We start from the raw sequence: 21,734 nt of genomic DNA, 5'->3' as shown, positions 1-21,734 counted from the left end.
AAGAGAAAGTGAGCCGCAGGGCTTGTGGGGGTGGTGATAGTGGTGGGGGCGCTGGCCCCCCGGGGCCCCAGTCTCAGGCGCGCCACCGAGCACAAGGGAAGACAACGGGGAGGCGGCAACGGGAGCGGATCTTCCCTTGCCAGACACTCGCAGCTGCGGTTACAGACCTGCAGCTCCCCTCCCCCGCCCCACCCAGGCCCGCCCGGCGCCAGCCGCCCGCCAGCCGCCCGCCTGCAGGCCTTTCTGTCTCCTCTCTGCCTCCGTACTAGACGGCCGGATCCATTTCCGGGCTCGGGAGATTTGGTATCGATCAGGGCCGGGGGCGCGCGGAGCAGGTGGCAGTGGCCAGGCAGCTGGGCCGCCCGCCTGGTGCGCCCGGACTGTCTCCCGCCGCCTTTGTCAGCAGCCCCAGCCCGGCCTGCTCGCTCGCTCCCTCGCTCTTCCTCGCTGCACTTTGCGTCGTGCGCTGCTGCTGCTGCTGCTGCTGCGCGCCCGGCCCGGCTCGGCGTCGGCTGTGCTGGGGAAGTGGACGGACCCCGGGCCCAACATGGCTGAAGTCAGCATCGACCAGTCCAAGCTGCCTGGAGTGAAGGAAGGTAGGGGCTCCTCCCCTCGCGCCAGCCCGTGGTCTCTGAGGGCAGGGGAGTCGTCATTGCACACCCCTCCTCGCCCCCCGTGGCCGGTGCCCGGCGCCCTCCTGGTGCTGGGCGCACCTGGACTTGAAGGGGGATGGATTTAGGCTGAAGGTGCGGGGAGGCTTTAAGGTTCCAATCCTGTTTTAAACTATGGTAGAAACTGGATTTGGGAGGGTGGGGTGGCTAGTAACCACCCTCAGCAAGTGGTTGTGCCAGTGTTTTTGGTGGTTGGCAAAACCCTTAGTAGACGCCTGCGAGTTGGTTGAAACAGACTTATTGTTGAAAATCCAGGCCCAGGAGGCTGGGAAGTGGGGAGGGCTTGACAGTTCCTTGTGGAGGCTTTGTTTTGAAACCTGACTCTTTCCCCCCACTGCTCTGCGTACTTTCTCCGAGCCCTGATTCTGGCTGGCTGACTTTCTCACCTTCCTGAAGGTTTGAAAGTTCAGGTTGGCCTTGCTCTGGGCGGGAGGTTGGGAATGCTGTCTAAGGAAAATGTAACAAAGAGTTGATCAGGGGAGAGCAGGAGATCATAACTTTGTTGTTGCTGCTGCTAAATGGCTCCCTGTATTGATGTTCAGTAAAATAAACATTGCTGAAGATTGGCCTGCCTTAGCTAGCAATTCTGGTTTCCTTCCTTGGGGGTGCGTTTTATTTATTTTGTACTGATTTGTCGAGTGCTGGGTCACTTTCACCTTTAGTTGTCTCGGGTTTTTTGCCTTGGGGAAGCACAGACGTTCCTGAGTGCTATGCCAGCCTCCTGCTTCGGAAGGCTTTTGTCACACCCTGGGGCCTGAGCTTTTCAGCCCAAGTGTTTTCTCTACGCGTGCTGTTGCTAGCCTGGTGATTTTTAATACGCTGAGAACTGACTTTCATTTTTCACATTAGGGTGTTGGCAATCCAGGTTTCTCCATGTGTCTTCGGTTTATCTGCGTTGATTTTGAAGGTAGTCTGGGCTTGTTGATTAAGATCTTGTCTTTGTAAGCGTCTTACTTTTCTGGTTCTAACATTGTCATTGGGGACAATGATTATTTTAGGAATGTCCTAATGATGGTAAAGTTTCTGATCTGGAAAGAATTCAGGTCTAATGAGTATGTCTTTCTCTAATATAACTCTTAATTATGGCCCAGTTGCTCCTTAACAGTGTCTTTATCCTAATTAAAGAGAAAAAAGCTGGTGCCATGATACACAAAACATGCACCAACACTGAAACTTTTATAATACCGAAGCTCCCCATTTCCATTTGAGAATGAAGTTTAGTATTGATTTGCTTACTATTCTGGTGTAGATTGTTAATTCCACCGAAGAAAAGTTTGTTTTTCTTAATTCAAGCCATTGATAGCTTCATTTGGCATCATGGGGTGGATTCCAGTAGTAGAGACTGACAACTATATACAGAAGTCCAAGTGCTCACTGTACCCCTTTTTCTAGGAATGTGTGGGGGCCCATGGCCTTTATTGTAACTAGAGGTCATGGGTAACGCCCAACATCAGCATGTGTGGATTTGTGCAATTCTTTTCTAGGTTAGAAACTAGTATCTGCCTACTTGATTTTTAAAGAGGTCAAAACATCATTTGGACAAACTTTTTAAACACAAGCACATCACACACAAACTCATGGCAGGATTGCTACCTTGGGCAATCTGTCTTAACCCAGGAAACTCAAGAGATGGTTGAGTTCATATACAGGTGATTCGAATTAGGTCAACTAAACATCAACAGGCCATGTTTTTTCTGTTAGAAAGATATTTGAAACATTTGTATACTTCTTGTAATGGGAAGTATTGTTGCCAGTGTTCTGAGCTAAGGCTTTATTTCTTTTGAAACATTTGAGGTTCTGTGCAACAAATTTTGAAATTTCCATTTTTTTTTTCTTAAGACCAATGGATACCTAATGGAAACACAACCTGAAGTTTACAAAGGTGTTAGGAAAAGGAATATCCAGGGGTTCTAACAATATTGTGAAAGTTTCTTATTTTGGAATTTGTGTCTGAAAACATATTTTTCTAAAAGTGAACGTTATTAAGTAGTTGACAACATTAGCAATTTAGCCATGAGTATCCCTTTTTTGGTCAATTTCAACTTCTATACTGAATTTTCTTTCCGAAATAGCAGTCAACTCCCTGCTTTTCTTTTGCTCTTTCCAGAGTCCTTTGACTTAATTTCAGTTGCTCAATTGCTGTAATTTTGGCACATTTTCCCAAACAAAAGTTTTACACCGTGAAGTTTGGCTTGAGAGCATTAGCTTGCCCATGAAAGCTTTTCTAGGGCACATTGTGTGTTATCAACTTCTTTGACCTTTCTTAAGCTTCACAAGTTTTCCACTTTAGCCACTTAGCACTTTGTTCCAACACTCCTGACCTCCCTCAGTGTCAGCCTCTTTCTTTTCACCAAGTCTCTAAATCTTATTTTTTTATTTTGTTTTCTTTTTATACTTTAGATGAACGGTTCTGCTGTCTCCAGGGCTGGTGAACTCTCTGTGCTAGTGTATGCTTGTGTCCATGACTTCTAAAATCTTTGTACCCTGGAATGACTTATGTTGAAATAAAGGTAGCTAGCTATTTTAGGAAAAGATTCTTTTATCTTTAGTGAAAGCTACAAATGAGTACATTTTTAGAAAATTTTGAATTTTTCTAATGTCCAGAACATGCAGATGGCATAATGAAATCAGTTAAATTAGTGGCTTAAATCAGAGCTTCAAGGGATAGAATTCCATATAGTACAATCAGGTAAACCAATAGTTGTAGGGTTCTAAAGTTTATCTCTTACACACTAACATCTAATGTGATGGCTGTCCGTAAGATGATATTATCTGGCTCCAGGGCAAATAAGCTTTCCTTTTCCTTCCAAGATCCACAGCAGTTTATCTTGTTATCATAGCTTTTTAGATATAATATTAAGATTTTATTTGTTTATTTAAAAATATTTTTATTGGCAGGTGTCCAGAAAGGAGAGACACAGAAAGGCAGAAAGATCTGTCCGCTGGCTCATTCCCCACGTGACCTGATCTGAAGTGAGGAGCCAGGAGTGTCTTCTGGATTTCCCACACTTTGGACCATCCTCTGCTTCTTTTTCTAGGCCACAAGCAGGGAGTTGGGTGGGGAATGGAGCAGCTGGGACTAGAACTGATGCCCCTGTGGGATCCCAGTGCATGCAAGGCAAGGATTTGCCACTAGACTATTGTGCCAGGCCCATGAATTTTTATTTTAAAGACAGAGAGAGTCTGTTTCAGCTATTAGTTTATTCCTCGTGCCAGAAAAGAAAGCTAGAACTGTGTGTCAGCCAGGTGTGTGACAGGCGCCCAGGTGCCTGAGTCATCGCCTGCTGCTTCCCAGGGTGTGCAGTTGCAGGAGGTTGATCTTGGGAGTCGAACTGGACCTGAGTCCTTTATACTCCAGGGTGGGATATGGGCTTCATAATCCATCTGCAATCCCCCACTTCCCTGCCCCTGTTACCTTTTTAATGGGAGTGGCTGGATCACCTTGAACTTTGACGTTTCTTCTAGGTTTTCTTTCCCCTCCTATTGTTATCATTCAAATAGCAAGCAAATGTTAAGTAAATATTTGAATGTGTGAGTGAGTGAATATATTCATTTTTGTCTCTGTCATAATTATTTTGTATTCCTTCTCAGAAAGCGTTGATAGGGTGGAGACAATTGTCTTTTAAATATGTGGACCACATTTCATTAATGTCCATGTCAACTTTATAAAATTCTGCATTCAATTTTTTTTGGGAATATTTACTTTGTAAATAGAGTTCGTGCCACATACATAGCATAAAAAGTTTAATTGTTCATTGCTTTTTCTCGGGCTTTGGATACAACAGTTACTAATATAGAGTTTACTGAAAATATTACTAAGTGCAAAGCAGATGGAAGGAATCTTAGAAACACTAAAAACAACAACAACAATAATTGGGGACCAACATTGTGGTACAACTGGTTAAGCCACCAGGTGCAGTGCTGCAGCTCCATGTGAGCACCAGTTTGTATCCCAGCTGCTCTACTTCTGATTAGCTCCTTGGAAAAGTAGCAGAAGACGGAGCTAGTACGTGAGCCTGGTACCCACATAGGAAGACTTGGATGAAGCTCCTGGATGGAGCTAACCCAGCATAGGCTTTTACAGCCATTTGAGAAGTAAACTAATAGATGGCAATTTCATTCATATTTTCTCTCTCTTTTTCATTTCACTTTCTTTCTCTCTGTTCTCTCATCCTCCACCAGTAACTTTGTCTTTTCACATACATACATACATATATATATATACACACACACATATATTTACACACAGACATTTGTTTGCTATGTGCCAAGTGTTGTTGAGTGTAGTGTTCTGTTTGTGTATGTGTGTATATATATATTTGACAGTATATATGCATATATATACATATATTTTAAAGTGTGTATGTATATATATACATATTTGAAAGTGTACACACACACATCAGCTTACTATGTGCCATTTTTCCCCAAAGAGTTATTTATTTTTGTTTGAAAGATTTACAGAGTGGGATCTTCTGTAAAATGGCCACCTCAGTCAGACTGAGATCCCTCTGTCTTGCCTGTGGGTGTAGGGGCTCAAGGACTGAGCCATCCTGTACTGCTTTCTCAGATACATTAGCAGGGAGCTGTATGGAAGTGAAGCTAGCAGGTGTCCACATGGCATTCTGGTGCTAGCAGGCAAAGGATTAGCTTGTTGAATCATAGGGATGGTCCCCCTTTTAAATATTTATATATTTTTTATTTGCGAGAGAGAGAAGAGAAAAAGAGCATGCCTACATCTGCTTGCCCAGCAATATCCAGAGCTGAGCCAATCTGAAGCCAAGAGCCAGGAGCCGAGATCCTCCTGCAGGCTCCCAAATCTGCCCAAGAGGACCAAGGATTTGAGCCATATTCCCTAACCTGCCATCCCGGAACACAGGCAGGAAGCTGGATGGAAAGTGGATTAGCATGGACCTGAACCAGTACCCATATGGGATGCTCGAAATGCAAGTAGAGGAGCAGCCTGCCAAGGCACCATGCCTGCCCCTGAGAGTATCTTTACAATTTTGAAAAATACCCTGTGTGGGGGAGCATGGTTTTCATTATGGTTTGCAGTGTATAAGGTTGTTGTGAAGAGCACTCCGAATTCAAATATGTACCCTAAATTCCTCTTGCTTAAGGGAAAAAAAGTTTATTGTCATACATAAACATGGGTTATTTTCTTGAATTACTTTTTTTTTTCAAATGTATAACATTTGTGAAGAAATTAGTAGATGTTGAAAGGCCCATTTCCATGTAGAACACTAGAGTTAATTGATATTTCGAAAAGGGATCTCAGGGTAGAAAGCATTCAGAACCGCTACTCTCGACCCATATTCTCACTTTCTAGGTGAAAATCTGCGGGCCAGTGAGGAGAAGTGGATTATATGGAACTACTGAGTCTAAGTTGTTTGGAATTGGCGCATTGGGGCTTAGATTAAGAAAAGTTGAGAACTGTTGGTGTTTAGGCAGTCTTTCTTTCCCTGCCTCTTCTTTCCTCTCTCCCTCATCTTTTCCCCCATCTCACTTCTAAGTTGTTCAGCAGAAACATGAGATTCATTCCTTATGCATATCCTTCAGCATTTTGCTGTGTTTAAAACACTAGAGTGCATATTATGAATGACAAGATTTATTTTGAAGGTTTTTCTGAGGTTAGTTATTGTAGAGTCTCTTTCATATGAATGGTGATGAGTTAGCATGGATGTCATTTTTATCTGTTTCCTTTTAGATTTTTTTAAAAATTCATTTGAATTTCAAATCTCCCATCTACTGGTTCACTCCCCACATGTTAGGAGCCAGGAACAAAATTCAGGCTTCCAACATGAATGAAAGGGACTGAATTGTTTATCCTCTGCTGCTTCCTCGGCTACACTTTAGCAGAAAGCTGGAATAGGGAACCCAGCTGGGCTTTGAGTCCAGGCATCTGATGTGTGGTGCAGTGAACTCGGTTACCATGCCAGATGCCCACTCCTAGTTTGGTTTTTAATTGAAGGTATTCTGATGTTTTATTTATGATTCAGCTAATCAATGTGTGAGCTATAGAAAGTCACATCAGAAAAAAACATACAAAATAATCATATGTTAGACTTAGCTTGAAGGGCTAATATTTAAAAACTTAAACTCCCTAAAATTAATGTTATTAAGGAAATAAATCCAAGGAAACATAATCTATTTTCTTTCTTTAGTTCTTGTCAGAGATGTCATGAGCAAAGCACCCCTATTTTATGGGGCTAAGTGAATTTGCCTTAGTGACTAAAGGTTATTTGAGTGGTGGTCATAGGATTCCTATTTTCAACCTGTTAATGTTTTAAAATGATGACCCATATAAAGGTGTCCTGTACTTGAAAATATGTAAAAATAGGCCACTCCACATCTTAATTGAGACCTACAAAACGTAATTAGTTTTTATAATCAGAAGAACTTTGGGGATTAGAATTTAGAGTCTAGAACGTTCCAGATGTTTGACTTTAGAAACCAGTGAGAAAGAGATCACTCTTCTTAAAGGGCGTGACAATAGACATGCAACAAACAAACAAGAACTGTTTCCTTTTTCACTTAAAAAACAAGCACATATATACACGGTGAGAAATTTGCATGCGCAAAATAGATAATTGCAAGTATTTCCTGTTGGAGTCGTAAAGGAGAGAATTTGTTCCGTTACCCGAACCAGTGTGTAACCAGTCTTTTAATGTATCAGTAATCCTTTCCTTTTTCTTTTAGTCCAGGTCATTGAGGTGTAACTTACATACATTAAGAACCCAATCTGGTTAGTGTGTAGATGTGGATTTTGGCAAATGTGCCATCTAGGAACAACTGCAGTGATGAAGGTACAGAGGCGTTCATAGCTCACCTTCTTTACCCTTCTTTCCTCTGGTCTTGCCGCTACTGATGTGTTTTCTCCTAGTTTTTGCCTTGTTGAAAATGTTGCATGATAGGAATGCACTGTAAGTAGCTTTTTGAATCTCGCATCTTTTCTGTTAGTATAATGTTTCTGATCTCTGTGTATCAGTGATTCTCTTTCTTTTATTTGTTTCTAGTCATTCATTGAATGATGATTTGCCTCTCCCTTTAGTTGTTGAAAAACGTTTAGTTTTTTTTATAGTTTTGATGGTTATGATGGAAGTTACAACTGTTATATGCAGTTTGCTGTTTTGGTGAACATGATGGTTTTCTTTTTTTTTTCCTTTTGTCTCGCCCTTAGGGTGAGATTGATAGACCATAGGATACCTTTATGTTAGAACTGCCCTCATGTTTTTCCCAGTGACAGTATGCTCCTGCGTTCCCAGTGAGGATGCCCGTGAGCTCAGTGGCTCTAGATCCTGCTGGCACCGGAAGGTAGTAGCTACTGCTGTTTTTTTCTCCTTGATATTAGCTGTTTTAAAGGATATGCAATGATATCTCTGTGTTGCTTGTTTGCAATTTCCTAAAACTAAGAAGAAGTTTTTTTCTTTGGTTTGTTATTCCTGTAAAATTTATTGAAGCATCTGTGGTATAAACTTTTGCCCCATGTCTTGTTGCTAATAAACTAGGCTATTTTCTTATCATTGACTGGGGAGTTCTCTACATACATAATCTATCTTGGTTTTTTTTTTTTTAAGATTTATTTGATTTTTATTGGAAAGTCAGATACACAGAGAGGAGAAGAGACAGAGAAGAAAATCCTCCATCTGATGATTCATTCCCCAAACAGTCGCACAACTGCTGGAGCCAAGCCAATCTGAAGCCAGGAGTCCTGAATCTCCTTCGGGTCTCCCATGTGGGTGCAGGGCCGTCCTCGACTACCTTCCCAGGCCACAAGCAGAGAGCTGGATGGGAAGCAGGGCCACCGGGATTAGAACCAGTGCCCATATGGGATCCCAGATGTTCAAGGAGAGGACTCCAACTGCCAGTCTATTATACTGGGCCCCTTTACATAATCTTGATATGCCTTATCAATATATAATTTGTGTTTTAGAACAGTATTTCAACATCAGAATGACATAGGTAGTTTTCATGCAAAACAGTTTCAAATGTTATTTGATGTTGGCTGTATCTCTTGGAGATGGAGCCAGAAATCTGTTTTAATGCATAGAATAATCCTTACATTCCTGTACTTTTGTAGAGCAGTTGGAAAATACAGCTTGCGGAGCTGGCTTTGTGGTGCAGTGGGCTTAGATGTGGCCTATAATGCTGGCGTAAGAGTGCCAGTTTGTGGCCTTGCTACTCTATGTCTGATCTAACTCAGATGCTGTTGCACTTGAGAAAGCAATAGAATATGGCCAACTTTTTGGCTCTTGCCAACCACTTGAGAGACCCAAGTGGGGCTCCCCTCCTGCCTCCATAGTTCAGTTTGGCCCCACCCTGATCATTGCAGTTATTTGGGAAGTAAGCAGTCAATGAATGGTCTCTCTGTCTCTCTTTTCTGTCTGTAACTGCCTTTGAAATAACTAAATCTTACAAAAAAGTCCAGCCTGAGAATAGAAAAATGCCCAGGTTCGGGGACTTCCTCTAATCTTTTGTATTTCTGCAGTGACATTTCACTTATCTGATAATATGAAAGAAAGTGCAGTAATTCTTTCCAATAACTTTTATGATATGTGGGCTTGCAAACCATAGTCCTTGTGATGATTAGACCCTCTTTCTTGTTTTGTGAAACAGATGAGCTAAAGATTGCTAATGTTTGTGAAAAAAATGAATATTTTGTGATAATCCAGTGTCATATTAAATGTGGATTTCATTTTAAGCCAAGTTTATGGGAGCATAACTGTGGTGTCTCATTCACATGTTGTTTATGGTTGCCTTCATTTTGCACAGGCAAAGATGACTATCCGAAGAGACCATACATATGATTCATGAAGCTTAAGATTGTTACTGTCTGATGCTTTGCAGAGAAAGCGTGTGTATCTTAGCTTATTATTTAATAATTACCTCTGTCCAAAACGTGTTATCGATATTTACATGACAAAGTTACTACTTTTTCTGTAAAGCTCGTATGATAAGCTGATGTACCACCAGCTTTTGACAGCTTTGAGAATGAGAAGCATTTCCATTCCTGCTACAGCCTCACAAGCGTCAAAGACCAGGGGAGTCTCCACTGGACTTTTTGGCTTTTGCTTTTTGAATGAGTCATAAAGAATGAGTTTCCACTAGCTTTACCCTAGGACTCATTAATACGTGTGGAAACAATATGAATGACTTATAAGGGTATGTTTCCCTGTTCGTTGGCTCCTCATTAACATTTCATTATCTATAGAGTTCATTTCAATATCGCACACAGTAAGGTTTGGATATTATCTTCCTACCGAATAAAGTGCGGACTTCCTGTTTGACATTATGAAATTCTCAATAAATATATAGTGTTCAGGCTGTAAAGGGTGTAAAAAAGAAAATCCTTATTGTCTAGGTAGGAAGCCTAAATTTGGATTCTCATTCTTCTGCACTTCTGGACTTTGTTCTAATATCTGGACCGGCAGCTGTTTTGAAAAGTTCTGCCTGCTTTCCACATTCACACTTACACAATATTTTCTGTCTTTGCCCACAGAAGGTTCCCCATTTTGTCAACTATTGCTGAATTCTAAGTTGTCATTTCTACTTCTGTTGTTTTTTTTTCCCAGGGTTCTGCATGGTAAGTCCTCATTATATTAGGTCGGGTTTCCGTGTGTCCACAAGTCACTTCTTCTTTTCTGTTGTTTTTGTGATTCCCCATTAGATCTTCATGAAGTTGATCAGTGAGTGACCATTACATGAAGGGTCTATTGCTCATCTGTGACTTTGAGCAAGATCATTGTACAAAAACTGGTTGTGGCTATATAAATCTGAAGTTTTCATTGGCTCTCAAAACCAGGAGGATGATTATCTCTACCTGTTTCGTAATTCTTACACAAAATCTTCTCTACAGAATGTACTGGAAATCATTGGAGTTTCATTTATGTTTTGTCATAGTTTGTTAAAACTATTTTTAGTTAGCTTTCTTTCTGTTCCTGATTGGTGAGTTTTCTCTATGTATTTCCCCAAAATGTTGGGAACAGATATTGAACCAATTCGTACAATTGAAGCGAGGTACAAAATGCACACATTTCTCATTTATACTTACTGGCAGTATGTGATTTAGGTATCGTTTTCCCTTTAAGTAGAGGCATAGAAGGCTACCTTTGTGTTCTACACTTTCCAGCTACGTATTTTTTCAGGAATTTAGCTCATACTAAAGTTATTTTGCTGTTTGCTTAGGTTACTCCCAAATTAATGTAATTTAGCCAAAGTGAAATCTAGCCTGGGAGGATAAAGTTTAAGTTGACTAACTTGTGAAGTGAGATATTTTTAACCTAGATTAGTGGAACCTGGTTTTGTATCTCCTCCTAATCACTTTCCCCCGCCCCTCTAGAAATTTAGAGAAAGTGGTGTCTCTTAAGTTTGAGTTTCTTAATCTTTTCATTGGAGAGAACATTTACTATGTGGAAGACAGGAGCTTCCACGCTCAGAAGGACCCCAGGAACCAGAATCACAGAGATGGTCTAGGGGAAATAGAAGAAGAGGAGCCGTAGCCACATGCGCAAAGACTCTAATTTGAACACATCCTGGACTAATGGTTCTTTACCTGCATGGAGACCTGGTCTGTCAGATGTAGTCTCTTTATTACTAGTTTCATTAAACTTAGCTCTCACACTTAACTGCTGAAAGCAAGTGAACAGCAGCAAAACAAAGGCAAGCACTTGTGGTGAGCATCAGCCAATAGCTATGGGGCCGTGCTCTAACAGGCAGTGGGATACATTCCGTCTCTTGACACACTGGTCAAATTTCCCTGCAAATATTCCCATTGATCTTTGTTTCAAACCATTGTTCTTGTGGAACTATCTGCATAGAGTTTTCTTCAAAATAATCTAAATATAGCTGCTTTCTGTTCCTCATTGCAAGCCCTGTCCTGTACCAGCTCAAATGCTGCTTCTGTGTCAAGTTCTTCCTTCAGTTTTCCTATGTATCTCCTCGTCAACCGACTATGATGTATGGGGTTCTCTTCATTGGGCTGTTATTTTTCTTGAGTCAAGACTGATCGCTAAGTGACTGATCTCAATATTTCCTAAGACACCCTACAAATAGGAGATGCTCCAGAAAACTTGTCAGAACATCTGACAGTTTTGTACTGTGGAAGACTGACCTGTACCTGAGAAATTAGTTATATCACAGCAAGAGAAGTGATCATTTTTTATGAATTCATTGGAGCAGTGGATAGGAACTAGTCTTTTTTTGTGTGTTTTATCCTATTTTTTTTTAAGATTTATTTATTTGTGCCTGGTGCTGTAGCCTAGCAGCTAAGGTCCTCCCCTTGCACGTGCTGGGATCCCAAATGGTTGTAAGTTCTAATCCCTGCAGCCCTGCTTCCCATCCAGCTCCCTGCTTGTGGCCTGGGAAAGCAGTTGAGGAGGGACAAAGCCTTGGGACCCTGCGCCTGTGTGGGAGACCCAGAAGAGGCTCCAGGCTCCTGGCTTCCTATTGGCGCACCTCTAGCCATTGCAGCTGCTTGGGGAGTGAATTATCGGACAGAAGATCTCCCTCTATGTCTCTCTTCCTTTCTGTATATCTGAAATTGCAATAAAAATAAGATAAATCTTTTTTTTTTTCAAAAGATGAATTTATTTGATTGAATGTAAGGCTAAATGGAGGAGAGACAGGAAGAGATGTTCCATCCTTGATTCACTCCCCGGATGGCTACACCAGCCAGGACCAGGCCAGGACATAGCCAGGAGCCTTATTGTGGTCTCCCACATGGGTGGCAGGTGCCCAAACACTTGGCGCATCCTCTGTTACTTTTCTAAGGAGCTGAATTGGAAATGAAGCAGCTGGCACAAGAACAGGTTCCCATTTAGAAGGCCAACATTTAGATGGCAACTTTATCCACTATGTCACAGTGCCAGCCCCTTTATCTTAAATTTCTAGAGGGAGCTAATTGCTGGTGATATTAAGTTGGTATATAAACTTGTAATAGTCATGTTTGATAGAAAATAATACCAGAGAGATGAGCCAATCATCTTACCTGTTTGGAGATTAATTTTACTTATGCAAGAACTTGATAATGCATGTACATTTTCCCAGTGAAGTCACATGCTGTTTTTTAGTGTTGACCGAGGATCCAGTTAGCCTCCTACATAATGTTGAGTTTCATTCACAATTTTTTGTCTGCTTTTTTCTTATCTTTAGTTTTAGATAAAGGGGAGAGAGTTCTCACAAAATTTTAACTAAGTAGATCTAGCCTCACATGTGTCTTTTAAAAGTATGAAAATGGATTAGAAACTAAAACAATACATATGTAGATTATAAATACAGAGGAGTTTTTGCATTTTGTTAATGTTTGAAGATTTATTTACTTTTGTTTGAAAGGGAAGATTTACAAAGAGAAGGAGAGAGAGTTTCTTCTGTCTGCTGGTTTACCCCCCCAGGTGACAGAAGTGGCCAGAGCTGAGCTGATCTGAAGCTGGGAATCAAGAGCTAGGAGCTTCTTCTAGGTCTCCCACGTGGGTGTAGGGCCCCAGGGACTTGCACATCCTCCACTGCTTTCCCAAAGCCACAAGCAGAGAGCTAGAATGGAAGGGAGGGGCCAGGACATATGGGCTGCTAATGCTACAGGGAGAAGCATTAGCTTGTTGAGCCACCGTGGTGGCCCTAATGGAAGTTTTTGATGAATAGAATGGGAGGAAATATGAGCAGAAGAATGAACTTAGGAATTTTTTTTCCTATGTGGATGAATATGTTCAATTTGTACTTTAGAATGATCTTTTTCATCTTCATATGGTGTATTAGAAGTTGACACCGTTTGTGGCTCAACTGGTTAAATTGCTGCTTTTGACAGCAACATCCACTGTGGAGCCCTAGTTCAAGGCCTGGCAACTAAGTTTTCAGTCCAGCTTTCTAATGCTTTTGTGAAGGTAGCAAAAGATGTCCCAAATAATTTGTTCCCTGTAGCTCGTGTGGGAGATGAGGGTGGAATTTTGGTCTTCTGGCTTTGGCTGAAACCAAATGTAGAGAGTTGGGCCTTGAACCTGATTCTGCCTGTATCTTTCCCTGTCCCTCTGCTGTGGAATAAATGAATACATTTCTTAAAGACATTAACAGTGCTTTGGAAACATGCAGTACTCCAAACAATACATTTACACTTCCAGATAAATATTATATTAAAATGTTATGAGCCATCTACATAGCTTTAAAATATTTATTTATTTTAAAAGATAATTTTGATTCTTTCAGCAACTGAGGTATACGGGTCCTCTGTAGCAGAAAGTTATCCAAATAGGTTGCTTGTCTGTAGATACAGGCTTCCCCTGCTTTTCTTTCACTTACTCTCCTGAGCTTTTAAGTGGTGACCAAGTGTAGGCTATGCTGAAGCCAGTATGAGAAGTAACATGGAAAAAGATTCAGGACATTTAAAACACCAGTTTAAAATAATTTAAAACATTTGGCAATCATCCGGAAGCCTTCTATATGGGAAGATGTTATAATATGTGCCCAAGAAAACCTTTAGTGAATGATGACAGTCCGCAGTTTCATTCACTGGACAGTTAATGACTGGTAACATAGTCTCCTTACACCAGGATACTAAAGGCTCAGTGACAACTGCTGGTAAAAACAGGAAAAGCTTTCCATTTTATAAGGCACCGGTTTGAGTCAAATGCTATTTTAATGTTTGGTTGTGGTTACAGATCTTGTACTGCTGAATAAAAGCAGGCTTTTAAAATTTTGTATGTCAGAAAAAAATGAAATTAACAATGACAATGAAGAATGCAATGACTGGTGCGGGAGAAGTTAGCACACCGGTCATAGATAGGTTTCCCATAAACTGCAGGTTTCACAGTTTTAGAGGATGTGCTTATATCCAATAATCAAATTTCTGTTGGTTAGACTCAGTCAACTTCCTTTCATGTAATTCCATATCCAAGTTGGACGAGTTCTTGTTGGTAGCTTGGTCAACCTCATTGGCACTAATTTGCAAAGTGACCTGTCAGAGCTCACCTGATGAGTTGCTGATAGAGCTAGAACTAAGCTTCTCACAGACTTTGGCGTAAACAAGAGGGCTGTTTGTACTTTGGTTTGCTTGTACCTTTTCTGTTACAAGAAAGCCATTACAGTTGTATAGAATAAAAATACCAAAGTTTCATATAGACTTGGCATAAAGCTTTTCCTAGTGTAGCTTAGAAAAAAATCCACCTAGTTTTATCTGTGTGCAAGAACTTGAATCTGTTAATGAGATTAGGACAGGCTTCACTTCCATTCTGTAGCCCACTTTGATGCTTTTCTTGGTAGTGATGCGTGATGATTCTTCTATTTAAATAAAACACTAGTACATTGTTTACACATGGAATTCTGCTTTTCTAATTATGGGCATTCATTTAAAAACATAAAGGTTTGGAGTAGATGAACTTGTTCAATATTATGAGTTGAGAAAGTGCTATAGAAATGGAGGACAATTTTGTTGGTAATTTGTGTGTGGTGTTTTTGGCCAGAAAACATTTCGGTAGATTTGTAAGAGCAAATGGTGCTTGCTTTTTCCGGTGTGTATAGATTCTGAACTAGAAGAGTGACCAGACCCAGGCTGATCTATGACTTGGTGGGATTTTGTTAGCAGGTATTCTTGAGAGAAAATAATTATGAGAAGTTACTAAGTTTGAACCTGACAGTAAAATAGTAGGGTCTCTGGGTTTCCTTTGACCCTTCACATACCATCCAGTGCTCATTGTACTTACCCTCACTTTAATGATGAGGAACCGCTGAGCTCAGAGAGAGTAAGTAATCTATCCGCGATCTTTTAGTCTTTAAGTAAGTAGCATTTGAATCCTGATCTGCATGCCTCCAAAGTTGATATATATATTTTTTTCTCCTGAAGTATTCCATATGCACTAAGAAAAAAATCTGAAAGATTCATGTTGCCATTCTGTGCACTCCGTGTGCTTTGGGGTTACTGAGGGTGTCTCAGCCGTCTACGTGCTGGAGTCTGAACTGTGATCGTCACCCTCGGTTTTTACTTCTTTACTCACAGTACTGGCTAAGCTTCCAACCTTTGGGAAACTGTATAATGCTGACATGTAACTTAAATAACAGTGGGGTGAATATAGATCTTTTTTTTTTTTAAAGTCTCCCTCTCCAACGAAACTACACAGAGCCAGAATTACTGCTGCAAATTTGTGGTCAATTTGCTATTAACTACATAGGAATTACTTGAATGTACTTTGGAATACAGACTACCTTCTTTCAATTTGCTGTGAGATATTCCACTCTGTAACAAGCATGCTTACGGAGGAAGAAATCTGATTGAAGTGAAAGTTTATATGTAATCAGGCAGCTACATCTCCTTCCTATGGAAATGCCTTTCCTAGATTAGCTACAAAAGTAAATCAACTCTAGAAATGTACCTGTAGGAGCCCAGCGGCGTGGCCTAGTGGCTAAAGTCCTTGCCTTGAATGCGCCAGGATTCCATATGGGCACCGGTTCTAATCCCGGAAGCTCCACTTCCCATGCAGCTCCCTGCTTTTGGCCTGGGAAAGCAATCGAGGATGACCCAAAGCCTTGGGTCCCTGCACCCATGTGGGAGACCTGGAAGAGGTTCCTGGTTCCCGGCTTCAGATCAGCACAGCAGCTATTGCGCTCACTTGGGAGTGAATCATTGGATGTAAGATCTTACTCTCTGTCTCTCCTCCTCTCTGTATATCTGCCTTTCCAATTAAAAAAAAAAAATCTAAAAAAAAAAAAAAAAAGAAATATACCTGTAATTTCAAGACATCTTTTAAATAAACAGATTTGTGGTCAATGTACACACTCTGTCTCTGAATTCATGCTAACATCAGTAAACTTCCCAAAATATATTGCTTCTTTTAGTTTTTTGTGTTTGTAGTATTTAGGTTCTTGAAGATAACTGGAAATGATTCTAGAGTTCTTACAAATGGTTATCAGAATGGGACTATGAGTGTTATAATTTGCTCTGTGATAGTAAGAGACTAAGGATATTTTATCATGCCTCTGAACTCCATGATCTCTGTGCAAAATCATTTGGGAATTTTGAGTATTCTCTTTTGCTTGACATCAAAATGGATTTGCAAATTCTAATGGGAAAAAATACTCGCTAAAATATCTACTTTCAGAAGAGGAGTCACAGTGGAAATATCTGACTCAAGAATAATTAGAATTTGCAGTAGCTAGTACTTAAGGAAACCATGTTGTCATATGAAGCCAATAAACCAAAATGGTTTTTCTTTCCCTGGTGTAAACTTGTACTTAAGTTGGTTTGGATGTGATCTTTTGGGTTTTAATGGGCAGCACTAGGTTTATACTACAGAGGCTTAAGGAGATGGGTGGCTTTTCTTTCTAGGCTAAGGCAAACAGAGAACTGACTGCCAAACCATTTGAGGGCTTGCTTGAGTGCCAGGAAAAGTGCCATTCAAGGAGTGGAACAACAGAAGCCGGGAGTTCCTTTAGGGATATGTAGAACCACAATAACTAAGTTCCTAGTACTTATGTGTTTTTGATGAGCCATTTATTTAAAACCCACCTAGTACTATTGCTTTAATGCCTCTGTATTTATTTGATGCTGTGTGGTATCTGTTGTTTTCTGCAAGGAAGTTCTGTATCAGAATACTTTGGGAGTACCCTCTAAAAAGTTGTCTGTTAGCTCAGGTATAGCACCAGTGCAGAGTTATTCTCCTCTTTTTATAGGTGAGCAAACATAACTGATGCTAATTTAATATTCAGCTAATGATTAATAGAACCAAGATTGCACTAAAAAGAGTACATTTAGTTAGACCCTGTTGCTTCTTTGTGTACTGAGTATTCACTGAGTAGTTCATGGAATCAAGATTTGTTCACAGTGCTACAGGAAATTATCTCTCCATATAATTAAATTTTAGAAATTCATTTTTATGGTATTAAGAATAATTATGTTTTAGATGCTATATAAGATCAAACGTTCCTAAACATTCTAAAGTAGAGCACATATGTACAATGTAATGGTTTTTAAAAGAAGGCATGGAAGATAATAAATTTACCAGAATACATGTTCAATTTTGCTAAATTCAGGTTTCTTAGATTAATTTTTCCATTTATTTTCATTTATATCTGAAAGGCAGAGAGAAAAAATTCCCCTCCACTGTCTCGTTGCCCAGGTGCCTTTAATAGACCGATCTGTGTGAGACTAAAATATGGAAACTCCATCCAACTCCCCTGTGGGTTGCAGCAATGAAAGTAGTTGAGCCTGTCTCTTCCATTTCCAGGGAGAAGTGGGACAGCATTTAGGTATGGGATGCAGACATCCTAAGGAGTGTCTAATTGCTAAGCCAAATCCCTACCCCAAGATCATTTTAATACTCAAAGCCAATTATACTAAAAAGCACTCATATTTGCTGATCAATATTCAAGGTCTTTCAGTAAGTGTTGCTTAGTGGTAACAGAAGCATAGGAAATATACAAACACTTTGAAGAAAAATTTTTGGCCAGCAGAAGGCCAGTAATACACCCAAGACCTTTGATAGTACATAATGAAATAGTAAGTTATAGCTTTTGGTTAAAGCATACTTGTGCTTACATACACACACAGTTAAAAATGTTGTTAAATGCCATGTGAACCACTTCGTGTTCACTAAGTGGTTTATATTATTATTTGTCTGTGACGGTCTGATTATTGACTGAAATAGTGCTATGCAAGAGATCCTTAGTTCCAGTGTGTATTCTGCACTGTCCAAAATAGTAGCCACTGGCTCCTTCTACCCATTTAGCAGCGGGAATGGAATTATCAAATAGCATTGTTAAAGTTTAATCTGAAGTAGGTGTGCTAGCTACCTGATGTAGTGTGGGAAAAAAAAATGTGACCCTAGAAGATAGAATAATGGTAGATAGCTAGAACATACATACTTTGATTCGGTTTAAGAAAATTTGCCCATAGTTGGGCCATGTGGCTTGTACAACTCTCGGGACTTTGAAGGATGTCTTAGGAGGCATGCTGCAGGGTGGGAGATAGAAAAGATGGAATGCAAGAATGAGTCAATTTGATGGAGACTCAGACTAAATGAGCTGGGAAGGTTCAATTTGAGATTATGAGATCTTTGTTGGAACACAAGGAAGCTCAGCTTGAGTGCATTGTGTTAATATCTGCATTTATATTTTCTGAGGATAAAAAAGGTCTGGGTCTTGAATTTTCTTGGATTTTGGTGTTAGAACACCAATCCTTAGGCATTTATGCTTATAGCACTGGAAGCTTGTGAGGCTATACTTTTTTTTTAAAAACCATTTATGGAAACTTCAGTAAGTTTCTAATGGCAGCTTTGACCTTAGCCAGTGGTTCCACCAGTGTTAGTAAAGTTGCTACCTTTTCTTCTTTCTCACTGTTCCTCTCATTCTTAGTAAATTACCCTGTTATATGGAAATTTCTGACTCAACCATTTTCTTTCTCCCAGTAAGTTACCCAGTTACTTTGTGGTCTCTGATAATGATGTAGATGGTCTGTGATATTAAAGTAATACTTCTGATTTGATGACATATATTATCTCAGCATTTTCAAAACCCAATTGCTTGCAATCTGGGTTGTCTGTGGTTAGCTCCAGTATATCTGTTTGCCAAACAAGTGGTTTAGGTTACTGTGTTTTTCATTTAGCTTTGAATATGGGATATTAGGAAAAAAAAAAAAAAGCACCCTAGGAACCTACTTTGATAAATCGCCATCGGAGTGAAATATTGAAATTAATTCAGTTGCTTTACTTTTTAAATTGATTCATTACTGTGCGTATCCTTGTGCATTGAAAGTTTATGTATGTCTAGCTGCAATGTTCAAACCCCGTGCATATCATTCTTTTCTATAACACCATTGATGTCTGTTATATACTTCATTACTTTCATACTAATCAACTCTTCATTACTTTATTAAGATTATGTAAGCAGGGCCCGACACAGTGGCATAGTGGCTAAAGTCCTTGCCTTGCACGCCCAGGATCCCATATGGTCGTTGGTTCTAATCTCGGTGGCCCTGCTTCCCATCCAGCTCCCTGCTCGTAGCCTGGGAAAGCAGTTGAGGACAGCCCAAAGCCTTGGGACCCTGCACCCACGTGGGAGACCTGGAAGAGCTCCTGGCTCCTGGCTCCTGGCTTTGGATTGGCTCAGCTCCGGCCATTGAGGTCACTTGGGGAGTGACCCATCAGACGGAAGATCTTTCTCTCTCTCTCCTCCTCTCTGTATATCCGCCTTTCAATAAAAATAAATAAATCTTTTAAACAAAAAAAAAAGATTATCTAAGCAGAGCTTTTAGTAAAGGTAAAGGTTTATTTTAAATATTTGAAGGTCAAGATAGGATGACCTGTAGGTTCTGGCATCGGGTGAAACCAGCAGAAGACCAAGGGGCAGTCACGTGGAAAGCTAAGGAGCTGAGCTGAGAGACACAGTGAGCATACCCTTCTCCGCTCTGGTGGTCTGCCCTAGAATGCCATCAGGATTGGACCACGTCTCTACCCTAGCAAACCAATCCAACCCAATCACTTCACAAAGGTTCTTCCTTCAGATGTAATTAGGTGACACTCCACTCTAGTCCATCAAGCATTAAATTTAACCCATTAAAATGTTAACAGAAGGTATTGGGATTTTTTTCCCCCATGCAGGGATGAGTTGGACTCTTGAAAGAGTGTGCTTCTGTGTCTCCCATTGTGTAACAGAGTACTCCGGTTTGAGGTCCAGCTCCACTCTGCTGTATTCCAGGTGACAGCTGTAGTGTGGTCCATGCCATCCCTGTGGGAAACCTGGCTTGAGAAACAGGCTGCTTGTTTCAGCCTCAGCCAGCACCCACACTTGTGGGCATTTTGATGAATTAGCATATGGGGGGGGTAGGTCTGTGTGTCTGTGTTTTTCTATGAGTCTTGTCATTCAAGTAAATAAAAATAAATCTTATTTTTAAATACATCAGTGTAAGTTAGGGAAGCCAAACTCTATTCAGTTTGTAATAGCTTCCAGCATAACTGAATTTAATTTCGTGTGTGGAACTAATAAAATATTTCTTTGCTGTGAAGACCAGTATTAGTCATTTCTCGTTTTTGATAATGAGAGCGGAGCAGGTTTTGATTTTTTCTTCTCTTCATACTTTGCTTTGATGCTTAGAAAGATTGTAGACCCTTTTTTTTCTTGACCATGTGTGTGTTTTTTTCTCCGTGAGGAAACAACAGAACTTTCATTCTGAAACATTAAAGGAGTAGTATGAGTTGAATTAATACAACATTACTGCTGCAACTGATACTTTCTTGCATCAATGTTTCAGTGTTTAAATTGGACTAAAAAAGATTATCTCCTTTATTATTATTATTATTTCAGTATTTTAAAAAGAATTGAAAGAATCCCCTTAATAGACAACAAATTTGAAAATACGTAATGTTTAACAACAAAAGTAAAGTGCATTTTAGGATTTTGGTATTTACCTTTATTAGTAATTTCTAAAGTCATCTGTTCTAATTATACGTTATGGAGAGATTTCCAAGGTTAGCCCTGGGCCCTGTTCTTAACCAGGAGACTGTTGGTAGGGCTTTCGCTCTTATTCCTCAGGAATGAATCTAGGCTGGCTCTGTTGCTAGATGTCTAGTCTTGAGACAGAGTTCATGAATGGAGGTACTTTCACTGAATTTTAATTTCATCATTGATTTCAAAGAACCCAAAGCACACTTTATTTCTTATTTTAATGTAGATTTACTAACATTCTTTTCTTATTTGTCGAAACCCATATTCATCATATTCATTTCACCAGGAGATCTTTTTTTTTTTTAAGATTTACTTATTTTTTATTACAAAGTCAGATATACAGAGAGGAGAAGAGAGAGAGGAAGATCTTCCGTCCAATGGTTCACTCCCCAAGTGACAGCAAAGCCTGGTGCTGTGCCAATCCGAAGCCAGGCGCCAGGAATTTCCTACAGGTCTCCCGCTTGGGTGCAGGGTCCCAAGGCTTTGGGCTGTCCTTAACTGCTTTCCCAGGCTACCAGCAGGGAGCTGGATGGGAAGTGGGGCTGCCGGGATTAGAACCAGCACTCATATGGGATCCTGGGACATTCAAGGCAAGGACTTTAGCCACTAAGCCACCGTGTCGGGCTCAGGAAATCCTTTTTATGT

General features: G+C 40.3%; 1 protein-coding gene across 2 annotated transcripts in view; it reads left to right on the top strand.

The window, feature by feature from the left end:
* Positions 1-245: 245 nt before the first annotated feature.
* Positions 246-21,734, top strand: part of CCDC50 (coiled-coil domain containing 50) — a 61,417-nt gene continuing 39,928 nt past the window's right edge. For both annotated transcript variants that reach the window (XM_041003013.1, XM_041003012.1), the window contains exon 1: positions 246-596. In XM_041003013.1, coding sequence (XP_040858947.1) covers positions 548-596 — 49 coding nt within the window. In that variant the 5' untranslated portion in view covers positions 246-547. The remainder of the gene's footprint in view (positions 597-21,734) is intronic.

Source organism: Ochotona curzoniae, unplaced genomic scaffold, assembly GCF_017591425.1.
Source record: "Ochotona curzoniae isolate NIBS_2020 unplaced genomic scaffold, NIBS_Ocur_1.0 scaffold_2587, whole genome shotgun sequence".
NCBI classification, from domain to species: domain Eukaryota; kingdom Metazoa; phylum Chordata; class Mammalia; order Lagomorpha; family Ochotonidae; genus Ochotona; species Ochotona curzoniae.
Note: the sequence above shows the minus strand (reverse complement) of the source record. Positions and strands in the feature narration are given on the sequence as shown.